At 41.9% G+C, this 12,619-nt stretch overlaps 1 protein-coding gene across 1 annotated transcript; it reads left to right on the top strand.

Annotated features, from left to right (window-relative positions):
- The first annotated feature begins 4,269 nt into the window (after nt 1-4,269).
- Nucleotides 4,270-11,908, top strand: LOC103625928 (SWI/SNF complex subunit SWI3D). Its single transcript, XM_020537882.2, is given in 9 exon segments — nt 4,270-4,955; nt 6,932-7,470; nt 8,615-9,313; nt 9,392-9,558; nt 9,639-9,941; nt 9,943-9,970; nt 9,972-10,167; nt 11,083-11,279; nt 11,381-11,908. Coding segments are annotated over 9 exon segments (2,790 nt in total). The 5' UTR covers nt 4,270-4,540; the 3' UTR covers nt 11,627-11,908.
- The last annotated feature ends 711 nt before the right edge of the window (nt 11,909-12,619 follow it).

Below are 12,619 nucleotides of genomic sequence, written 5' to 3'. Positions count from 1 at the left end.
GGCTCATGGTTTGGACCGTTCAACGCGTCGTCGACATATCTCGCCTCCTTGATCATCATTCGCCCGCTTACAAATTTCCCAAGAACTTCTTCGGGCGACATCTTGGTGTACCTAGGATTTTCACGGATATTGTTCACCAAATGTGGATCAAGTACAATAAAGGACCTTAGCATTAGACGAACGACGTCGTGGTCCGTCCATCGTGTGCTTCCGTAGCTCCTTATCTTGTTGATGAGGGTCTTGAGCCGGTTGTATGTTTGGGTTGGCTCCTCTCCCCTGATCATTGCGAATCTTCCAAGCTCGCCCTCCACCAACTCTATTTTGGTGAGTAAGGTGACGTCGTTCCCCTCATGTGAGATCCTGAGGGTGTCCCAGATCTGCTTGGCATTGTCCAAGCCACTTACCTTATGATACTCGTCCCTGCACAAAGAGGCTAACAACACAGTAGTAGCTTGTGCATTTCTATGAATCTGTTCATTGATAAACATAGGACTATCCGAGCTATCAAATTTCATTCCACTTTCCACAATCTCCCATATGCTCGGATGGAGAGAGAACAGGTGACTACGCATTTTGTGGCTCCAAAATCCGTAGTCCTCTCCATCAAAGTGAGGAGGTTTGCCAAGTGGAATGGAGAGCAAATGAGCATTTGTACTTTGCGGAATACGAGAGTAGTCAAAAGAAAAGTTCGAGTTAACTAGTTTCCTTCTCTCGTAGTCGTTGTCGTCGTTGTTCTTTTGGGAAGAAGTGGACTCATCACTGTCGTCGTAGTAGACGATCTCCTTGATGCGTCTTGTCTTCTTCTTCTTCCCATCTTTGCGTTTGTGGCCCGAGCCTGAGTCGGTAGGCATGTCATCCTTGGGCTCGTTGACGAATGACTCCTTCTCTTTGTCATTGATCACAATCTCCTTGCCCTTAGGATCCATCTCTTCGGACGGTTAGTCCTTTTCTTGAAGAGAATGGCTCTGATACCAATTGAGAGCACCTAGAGGGGGGTGAATAGGTGATCCTGTAAAACTTGAACTTAATGCCACAAAAAACTTGGTTAAGCGTTAGCACAGTATTGCCAAGTGGCTAGAGAAGAATCTTAGCGAAACACAATAATCACAAGAGATCAATCACAGAGATGGCACAATGGTTTATCCCGTGGTTCGGCCAAGACCAACGCTTGCCTACTCCACGTTGTGGCATCCCAACGGACGAGGGTTGCAATCAACCCCTCTCAAGCGGTCCAAAGACCCACTTGAATACCATGGTGTTTGCTTTTCTTTTCTATATCCCGTTCGCGAGGAATCTCCACAACTTGGAGTCTCTCGCCCTTACAAAGATGTTCACAAAGAAGCACGGAGTAAGGGAAGGATTAGCAACTCACACAAGACACAAAGATCACAGCAAATACGCACACACAAGACCCAGACTTAAGCTCAAGAGACTAGCACACTAGAACGGAGCTCAAATCACTAGAATGTCCAACAAGTGCGCAAGAATGGAGTGTGAGTGATCAAGAGTGCTCAAGGAATGCTTGGTATCCTCCTCCATGCGCCTAGGGGTCCCTTTTATAGCCCCAAGGCAGCTAGGAGCCGTTGAGAGCAATCAGGGAAGGCAATTCTTGCCTTTTGTCGCCTGGCGCACCGGACAGTCCGGTGCACCACCGGACACTGTCCGGTGTGGATCTCTTTCCTTATTTGGCGAAGCCGACCGTTGGCGCCTTGGAGCCGTTGGCGCACCGGACACTGTCCGGTGCACACCGGACAGTCCGGTGCCCCCTTCTAACCGTTGGCTCGGCCACGCGTCGCGTCCGGATTAAGCGGCCGACCGTTGGCCCGGCGATCGTTGGCTCACCGGACACTGTCCGGTGCACACCGGACAGTCCAGTGAATTATAGTCGTATGCCGTTTATTTCTACCCGAGAGTAGCAAGTTCGCCTGAGCCAGCCTGGCGCACCGGTCACTGTTCGGTGCACCACCGGACACTGTCCGGTGCACCTAGACAGAACTGGCTTTGGCTAAACAAGGCCATCTCTTCTCCAATTCGATTTCTCCTGTTTCCAGCACTTAGACACAATACATTAGTCACTAAAACAATGTACTAAGTCTGAGAAACATACATTTATACTTGATTTGTACTTTGTCCACCATTTGACACTTAGGCACTTGTGTTGGACACTAAATCACCAAAACACTTAGAAATGGCCCAATGGCACATTTCCCTTTCAAAAGTGCAATTACCTGGAGCATTATTTAGAATATACTTGTTCACCTCTTCACTATTTGAATAAAAAATTTCAAAATTTCAAAAAAGTTCCCTCTATTGGTAGATTCCTCACTTTCATCATGTCCATAGATTAACCATCCTTGATGCAAAAGAAACTTCAAACATCGAAGTGAATACACCAACCTTATCACATAAATATTATTATCATCATTACTCTACTTCTCAATTTTATTATCAATTGCTACATCAAGATTCACAAAGCCAAGATTTATCTCTTTAACTGCCTTATGTGCCATAGAATCTGCATGTTTTAGAAGTGCTTTAGACCTTTATTCCAACCATCCAAAGTAAATGTAGAAGTCCCTTTGCTCATATTTGCTTTGTTTTTTAATAAATAGCACACAAATCAAAATACATCATCTTTCTCAACACTATATTAGATCTAAGGAAAATTTTGGAACCACACAAAATTGAAATGGCGATCTCCAACTTTCTTGTTTGGGAATTCATGTGCATATGGTTGAATTGGAGATCTCAGAATATATGCTCTTTGGATTACATCATGATCATTAGCATGATAACTTGCAACAGGTTGTCTTTCACTTAGATCATGTGGAAGGTGACTGACATCTTAAACCGGTGGTGTCGATGATGGCAGTGGCAGTGCTGATGACGATGGAGGTGGCATAAGATTCACAATATGTTCAATTACTCTCTCTTCCTCTTGTTCTTGAGTTTGCGTTTAAGTAGCATCTAGAGATGACGAATAAACAATAAACTGCTGCTTCTTTGTAGCATTGTTACGAAAAAAGAGAGTCAATGCCCCCCCCGCTTCTTCTTATGTTAGCCACTACAAAAAAATCATAGTGGATCAACCATCAACGATCAACAATGAGATACATGTCTAGCACCTAGGGTTTATAAATTGCAGGGCAAACCTTAAGGATTGGGGATTGCTGTGCTGGAGCCTAGAGGGTTTACAAATTGTAGACACAAAGGGGAGGGCGGGAGTTGGGAGACAGCGGGCGCCAGCTGCAGTGTTAGAGGGATGCTAGGACCAGGCGACGGGCCATAAGAGCAGTGGTAGAGGGATGCTAGGACTAGGCGACGAGCCATAAGCATCCTAACTTTGTGCACTAGCATCTGGTGACTAGGCGGTTAGGCGACCTTGTGCTAGTGTCTAAGCTTAGCGGTGTAACATCCCAATTTTCAAATAGGGGATTAGTTAAGAAAACCTTAGTTGCATAATCCCAAAACCCTAGCATCATCACACCTATTTTTGGAAAAACTATATATGTGCATGAATGGTGATTGTTATAAGCACTACACATAGCTATTTTCATCTTGCTAGCAAATGGTAGGGATTTATTCTACACCTAGAAACACATATAAAAAAAGGGAAAAAGATAGAGGAAAAAAGAAAAGGACAAATCCTTTTCTGCTCGGCCCATGCCGATTTTGGCCCAGGGGCCCGCGTCCGCGCCCCCACGCGTCCACGCCGTCTCCCCTTTTCCTCTCGTTACCATGAATTTGAGTTGCCTCTCGCTCCTATTAATTGATACATGCCTCCGCGTTTACTTAATTGGATCCTTGGAATTGAATTCCATTCTAATAAAAGTAATTTAGGCACATATCAATTAAGCTAATACAGTTTTATGCAAAATATATTTGTACACTATTATTAGAAAGATATCGGAGATACTTATGTGTTACATTTTTATTATAGAGATGTGAGTCGAAGAAAGCCCTATAAATTGCAGTGTAGAATCATATTCTAATAATACATAAAATTATATCCACCTCCAGCCTATAAATTTAAAATAAGCTTATATCTGAACTTTGAAAAGTGATGAAATGCTAAATTCTAAGCTAAATTCTAAGCTAAATAAATTACTTTATTAAGTTAATTTTAATTCCTCTAAAATAAATGGATCCAAACACTAAGTAAGGTTTTTTTTTCATCAAACACCCATCTGGTAAAACCAGACTCGAGAAGTCGAGATAAAAACCGCGCGTCATTTCCTGCTGGGTCATGCTTCGCGAGAGCCGAGAGGCGCAGCAAAACGCAAACCGGACGGGCAGAGGTTGGGAAAAAGTTAGCCGCCGGCAGCAAATGCCCCACCAATCAGTGAGACATACGAGCGGCTATGGGTACCCGACGCCACGTCCCCGCAACTTCACAACGAACAGCAGAGGTAGGAGAGTAAGGAGAGGAGGAAGAGCACTGCCAGTGCTAGGGGCAGTCGGCAGGCGCGGCGCGTTCCCCTCAGTCCCCTTCCCCGGCTGGTCTTGCCGGGAGTAAGGGGAACGAAGCCACCGGCGCGGCATGGAGCCCAAGCCGTCTTCGGCGGCGCATGCTGACGCGCCAGCGGTCGAGGCCCCCCGCCGCCGTGGCGGCGGCGGCAAGCGCAAGTCGGCCGGGTCCTCGTTCACGCCGTCGAAGCGTCAGGCCAAGGAGCGGAACGCTTCCTTCCACGTGCCCCCGCATCTTCTGCACAGCGGGCCGCTCACCCGCGCCGCGCGCCAGTCGCCGCACAAGCTCTCGGGCACGCCGTCGGAGTCGGTGCCAGCGTCGTCGGCGGCCGCAACTGGGGACGGGGTGAGCGGCGGGCAGGCGGTGGTTGATGCGATCCGGCCCGAGACAGAGGAAACGCCGGCCCCGGAGCTGCCGCTGGTAGACGAGATGTTCGAGGCCGTCCGATCCCGTGGCGCTGGCGTCCATGTGGTCCCTACCTTTGCTGGTGAGTCTTTTGCGCCACGAAGACTTCTGTGATCTCTCGGTTGGGGTGTGAATTGGGGATGTTCGTGACTAGTTTGGGGATGTTCTGCAGAGTCATTCTCTAGATTAGTTCACTGGGAACTAGGGATGAAAGCGGTAATCTGAACTATTAGAACAAATTTAATATTTTAAAATAGATATGCATAAAATTTAATGTTGATCTTTTCTTATGTTATCAAGCACATTAGTACACATATGAATAAAATAATACACAAATTGTTTTATGTATTATTTGCTCCCTACAACACGAAACGTTGAAAAAATTACCGAATTTATTTCCGAATTCATACCGAAGTTTATATCTATTATTTGAGAAAATATAGGATGAATTTGAGGTTTTCCTTTTATGAATCTTTACAAGCTGGATGTTAAAAACAAGAATACAAATTTATATTGTAGATTATATATCCTATTTATTCGCAATCAAAGAAAAACAACTAAAAAACTGACTACCGAATAAATACCGTTTCCGACCGTTTTCATCCCTACTGGGAACCATCCCTTTTTAGCCTATCGTTGTGCAATTTGAAGTTTGTTATCGGAGACCAGCCAAATTGGTATGCTTAGTTGCTTCATGATGTGTTGATTACTGGTGTTTTTGGTATATAGCTTTATTTAGCGGCATGCTTTAATTTAAGTACTTTACTGTCTGAACCTAGAATTTTATAACATGCTGTTAATTGAAGTATCTAGCTGCTTTAACTGTTAATTTGTTATGTAGCTTCATGCTGTTAATTTAAATGGCAATAATTTGCTTTTGAGTTTTCTTGTACGAAGGGGGACTGATCCATGTTTAGGGATGAAAGCGGTAATCTGAACTATTAGAACAAATTTAATATTTTAAAATAGATATGCATAAAATTTAATGTTGATCTTTTCTTATGTTATCAAGCACATTAGTACACATATGAATAAAATAATACACAAATTGTTTTATGTATTATTTGCTCCCTACAACACGAAACGTTGAAAAAATTACCGAATTTATTTCCGAATTCATACCGAAGTTTATATCTATTATTTGAGAAAATATAGGATGAATTTGAGGTTTTCCTTTTATGAATCTTTACAAGCTGGATGTTAAAAACAAGAATACAAATTTATATTGTAGATTATATATCCTATTTATTCGCAATCAAAGAAAAACAACTAAAAAACTGACTACCGAATAAATACCGTTTCCGACCGTTTTCATCCCTATCCATGTTGCATTTTTCTCACCTTGTGATACCTGTATCTATGTCGAGTTGTCCACTCCATGGCTTTACTGTATGTCCAGTCTATCACTCAGTAAATACGAATACTTACTTATCTAACTTTGACAAAGTCAAGGTTTGTGGCATGTACTGGAATAACTGATGCAAGCTTCCAGCCATTTTGTTTGTGTCAATTGTTTGATTTTGGGACATTATTCAAAGTTTTGCTCTGTTGCCACTATCTACTATGTGTCATTTTAATGTGTTGTCTGATGGAAGCAATAAGATGGCTGGTTAGAGATTTTAAAAATAGTTAAAGCAGTAGGCCAGTAAATCTGGTAGTACCCTGCTCTACCCATAGTAAATCTGATAGTATGGTAATTTCCCTGTCTGTTGTGTGATTGCAGTTGGCCAGTGACTGCTTTCAATGTGTTAATCACTGTCTAACTCCTAAGTTCTTCTAGTGTAAGTCACTACAGCTTCTGAGTTCTGACTATTCAAGGCATATTAGCAACCGTTTATTTAGGATTAATATCGGGCTAAATGTCTCATCTGTAATTCGTGGTTATTGTCTACTCAAGGCATACTGTGAAGAATTCAAATAATCAGTGATCCATGTTGACTTTCAAAGTCTCACATTCAACTGTATTAGTCGTGAATCTTGTTTCTCTTTTCTACTCATTGCTTAAGGTAAATTGGGCCTCAGAATTTAAAATACAAATAATAACCCTTTCTTCCACAGGATGGTTTTCGTGGAAAGAAATCCACCCAGTTGAGAAGCAGACCTTGCCTTCTTTTTTTAATGGAAAATCTGAGAAGCGGACACCTGAGGTATATTTGGCGGTTAGAAATTCGATCATGATGAAATTTCATGCCAATCCTCAATTGCAGCTGGAGTCCAAAGACCTGGCTGAGTTGTCAATCGGGGAGACCGATGCTCGGCAGGAAATCTTGGAATTCTTGGATCACTGGGGCTTGATAAATTTCCACCCTTTCCCACCAGATGGACATGAGGAGAGTAAGCCAGAGGAGACCCAAGACAATTCTAATGACGAGAAAGCTTCTTTGATCGAGCAACTGTTTAAGTTTGAATCAGTTCAATCATATATGACGCCTTTACCAATGAAAGAAGATGTGAGAGCTCCGCCTCCTCTGCCTAGCTTGATTCCTGAATCTGTACTCATTCAAGATGTGGTTGCAGCAGCTGAGCCTTCTGTTGAGTACCACTGCAATTCCTGTTCAGTTGATTGCTCACGGAAGCGCTATCATTGTCGGACCCAGGTTTGGATTTTTTTTGATTCAGTGCTGTAGCCCCTTCTGAAATTTTCTTGTATATTTCATCAGCTTATGTATACTGCGCATGTATGCAGATTCAGTATAAGTGTCACATGTTACAGTATGCGGAGATACACACTGTATTATTTGGAGGCAGACTTGATTCTTGTATATACATTTTTTCAGTGTTGTTTTCTCCTCCCAAATTGATTGGGCACAGTCTATACTGCATAAACAAAACTCGTCCGGGGAGGGAAAGACCGCCCTTCGGTCTTATATTAAGAGACCGAAACAATGGTCCTGACTGAGAAAATCCTCGAACCCTGCCCCCATCACTAACGGACCGACGTCAACCGTCAACTCTGCAACGGCGCAACAAGAGGGTGGCGCACAGGACATCGTAACCCGATAGCGGATGGGGCACAACGAGTAGATTTTTTTTAACCAAGCATGAAAATCCGCCCCCGAGGGGGATCGAACCTAGGACTTGGAGGTGCTACTCGGAAGCCCTTAACCACTAGGCTAGAGGCCCTTTCGCCTATACTGCATAAAGAACGACTATTACAGTGTTGGGTATAGAATGTGGGTGCAAGTAACCTGCCATCTATGAATTCTGAGATCTATAAACATCAATCTGATGTGACTTTATCTTTTCAAAATACTTCTCTGTGGCCTGTACTGCTTACCTCATCTTTGTGATGTCAACTTTTCTTGTTACTGCCATTGTTTAAAAACTCAGCCTGTAGGGGAAAGACCACCCCCACAATATTAAATTAAGAAGAAGTTCAATCGAAGCCCCGACCGAGAAAGGTCACGATTCACGAAAGCTGGTCCCCCATAAAACATGAGGGTCCGTCCCCTATAGTCCCCTATAGGCCAGATCTTTACTCGTGCTTTGAGCCCTCCCAGCCCCTACACGAGGATCCACCCCCCATAGGTCAGTCCATCTCGTGTGCACACAACCAGGGGAACCAACGAGTGACCTTTTTTAACCACAGCCTGAAATTCGAACTCAGGACCTAAGGAGTGCTATTTAGACCACCTAACCAACTCGGCTAGAGGCCCTTTTACACTGCCATTGTTTAAGAAACAGGGAGAGTTGTGTTTTGAATCCATCGATTGGTAATTTTTTTTTCTTTCATTTATGCAGGCAGATTTTGACCTCTGTTGTGATTGCTATAATGAAGGGAAATTTGATCCAGGCATGGCCAAAACCGATTTCATCCTCATGGATTCTGCAGGAGTTTCAGGTGCTAGTGGTACTAGTTGGACAGATGAGGAAACATTACTTCTATTAGAAGGTTTGGAAATTTTTGGTGGAAAATGGGCTGAGATTGCTGAACATGTTGCTACTAAGACAAAAGCACAATGCATGTTGCACTTTCTTCAAATGCAAATTGAAGACCGCTTCCATGATGGCAAAGATATTAATCAAAACATCCCAGTAAGTACAGATCAAGCCACAACTGAGAAAGCCATTGCTGAAACATCTGAGAAAATGGAAGTTGAAGATAAAGTGGAAGGAAGAGGTACTGTGGATGAAAAGGCCTCAGAGAAAACAGAGGGAAACTGTGAAGAAACAAAAACTGAAAATGCCAGTGTTGTTGTAAATAAAGATACTCAGAATTCAGATGGCAGAGATTCAGGTGCATCTCCAAGCACTGAAGAGCCAAAGCAATCTTCTGATGAGCAACCTGTAGTAAAGGAAAATTCTGCAGATGTAGATACTTCTGGTGAAAAACTATCAAATGTTGCTATTGATATCTTAAAATCTGCATTTGAGGCTACTGGTCACAGCCCAGAATATGAAGGTTCATTTGCGGATGCAGGAAATCCAGTTATGGCACTAGTAAGTACCATACTGATTGTTATTTTAAGTTATTCATACAGTATGTACCGCTCAAGGGCCTAAGGTATGTCTATGCAGGCAGCGTATTTAGCTGGTCTTGTGGAAGATGATAACACCACCACTTCATTCCGTAGTTCACTAAAATCTGTATCTGATGTGTCTCCTGCACTCCAATTATCAAGTAGGCACTGTTTTATTCTTGAGGATCCGCCAGATGAACTCAAAGACATTTGTGCTAGTGTAAGGTAAGCAATGCTTGCACCTATTTTGCATTGAAATGCTCACAAGTTTTTCTGACGATATAAATGAAATGTGCTCTTGGCAGTAAGAAAAATAGAGATGGTGATCAAAAACAAGATGAGGATATGATTCAAAATTCAATTGATACCGAGAAAAAAGAGATCAATGAGAAAGAAGGTAAGTCTTTATCTGTGGAAAAGAAAAACAATTCATCCATGTCACAAAATGACCACCAAGAATCAGGCATTAAGAGCGTCTCAAGTGATGATTGCTCCTTAGTGGAGCCAAAAACCAATAATGCTAAGGAGTCAGGTGATTCAACTGCTATTGGGGACAAGAGTGCAACCGAAACTACAAAAGGTTCAATAAGTTCCATGAAAGATTCAGTTTCCTGTAGATAATGCGAGTGAATGTGGTTTTATTAGCTTCTCCCGACGTTGTTGCAGGTAATACTGAACAAGTGAATGACTTGCCAAGTGTTGAGGTGGAGGCTCCTGATGATTCATCTTCAAAAGGTAAGGATGAGCTCAATAAGACTAAAGATGCAGTGGCGACACCAGCTACCGTACAGGAACAGAAACACAGCCAAACATTGGGAAATGGGGATAGGGAAGGTACTTCATCTGCTTTTTTCTCTCATAAAACTCTCTATATGAATTATGAAACCAATAAAGGGTAACCACACATTTTCACTCGGTTTCAATTAGAGCTTCTTTATGTTTGCTGCCTTTTCTATAGCTCTTGGCTTTTATTGAAAGGGCGGAGTTATTAATTCCTAACCTGGAGGTGACTATTTGCTTACTCAATTACATTTACAGCTGTGACTGATTCACAAATTAGGCATATTGCTGACATTTACTGGCTAGGGTTCCTTATTTTACAATATATCTATTGCAATTTGCTAGCATGACATTTGATTGAGTTTCATCCAAGCGGAAGTAGATATATTCAGAATAAGGGGGTGTTTGAAAGTAATTTTAGAGGTTTGAGATAAAACCATGGTATTGGAGAATACTATAGTATTTTTTCCAAGAGATGTTTGGATATCTTGTAAAAAAAAACTCTGTTTTGAATACCATAGTTTAGTAGTTACAATTATAATTTTTTGGAGTATTTAAAACTCCACTACAACCTGAAGTTTTTGTCTATGAGACTGACTAGCTTCTTGCACATGTATACTAAATACCATGATTTGAGATACTTTGTCTCCAAACAAGTATTATTTGGTTATTTGGTGTGATGTAAAAAATACTATGGTTGTGCTATAATATTTTAAAACCATAGTATTCTAAAACCGTGGTTTGAAATACTCTGCTTCCAAACATGTCCTAAGCCTTGCTAGTTGCTACACTAGTACCGCGTGTGTGTTTTTTTTCCTGATTGACCAGCTCACCAGCATGAGAGTAAATATTTTTGATGTTCTGTGTTACGTATTCCCTCAATCCTGCTAAAGGTGTTTGTGATAAATTGCATTGCCCCTTATCCATTTTCAGTTGACTCTCTTTTTCTATATATTGTCTATCTTGCAGAACCTAACAACATTGAAAGTGTAGTTGTCGGTGAAGAGAAGGGCTCTGTAGTGACTGCCAACCGACCTGATTCCATAGCTAGGCTCAAAAGAGCAGCAGCTACTGCTGTTTCAGCAGCTGCTGTGAAAGCTAGGTTTCTCGGTGATCAGGAGGAATATCAAATTCGAAGGCTGACAGCACTTGTAATCGAAAAGCTGGTAATATGAAAATCCAATTATGGAACTGTACCTACTTCCTGTTGTGTGTTCTGTAGTTCTAGTATCTACGATTCTTATTTGTGATTCTTGTTTTTGTGCAGTTCCAAAAAATAGAAGTGAAGATGTCATTGTTTTCAGAGATTGAGCAGGTGGTCTTTCGAACGAGAGAGTACACCGAGAAGACCAGAAAGAAGCTCCTGAAGGAACGAAATGCGATTATTGCAGCTCGGATGGGCGCATTGCCGTCTAGGCCAAACCAGACAGGTGTAGCCGGAAACAGGTTACCACCTGGGTATGGCAACCCTCCTGTAAGGCCTCCAAACGCAATGCCTCGGCCCACCAGCTGAGGAAATTCCGGATTCCGGACACCCAGTGATCTATACCCCATTCTTTTAGAAGCATACCCCAAAGACTCAAACCTGCCAGCTTGTTGTAGCATTTTTTAGAAAGTACATTGTACAATTGTCTGTATAACTGCTTCTATGAAAATTCACCAAACCTCCACAACTGTTTTAAACATTCCATCAGATAGGAAAATTCCATTTCTCTACAATGAACAGCCCACTTGACCGTTAGCAAGATTATTTCTGCTCAATTTACTAAAATAGAATGCTATATATCTGCTCAAAGTTTACTTGCCTAATGGTCCAATGGTCGCAATGTCTGAATGGTCCGATGCTCTGCAGAAAGAATCCTAGCTACTACATTTATAATATTTGGTTCGACAGCTTCCTTTAGACCAGTCCAACACAATCTGGATCTGGTTTATTTTTTGCAGACTGTCGGACTCATGAGCATTAGTCCGACGAACCTATTCACAGGTTATGATGATCATGCTTTCCCTGGCATTCTACATGGAGCTGGCAGATCATTTGCATGGGTCTGCTGACCCTTTCTAAGGGTATGATGTCTCTTAAACTTTCCAACTCACTTCCAATTCGAAAACTTTATGCATGGGGTTTGTTCTAAATGATTTTTGGACCTCATTCGAGCCATATAGAGGTAAAGATAAATAGTGTACACCACACCAATCTTATTAGAATCATCTAGTTCAAGCTACTAGTTTATATATGGTCAAAGAAAAAAGGTTCTATACTACTCTTGCTGTCGAACAACTCCAATGGATACTTAGAACTAGTACATCCTTAAATTTGTCATACATCTTTTGAAAACTAAAATAAATTTCATACTTAGGGGGCATGAAAACCATTGATTGCAAAAAACAATCACTATCATTGTGTTAAATTGCATCTATAAACTACATGTTAGTTATAATAATCTTGTGTCATTATTAATCATTAAAATCACTAAGATCCTAGATGCTTTCAAAGAATGTCAGC

This window comes from Zea mays, chromosome 5, assembly GCF_902167145.1.
Source record: "Zea mays cultivar B73 chromosome 5, Zm-B73-REFERENCE-NAM-5.0, whole genome shotgun sequence".
In the NCBI taxonomy this organism is placed as follows: Eukaryota; Viridiplantae; Streptophyta; class Magnoliopsida; order Poales; family Poaceae; genus Zea; species Zea mays.
Note: the sequence above shows the minus strand (reverse complement) of the source record. Positions and strands in the feature narration are given on the sequence as shown.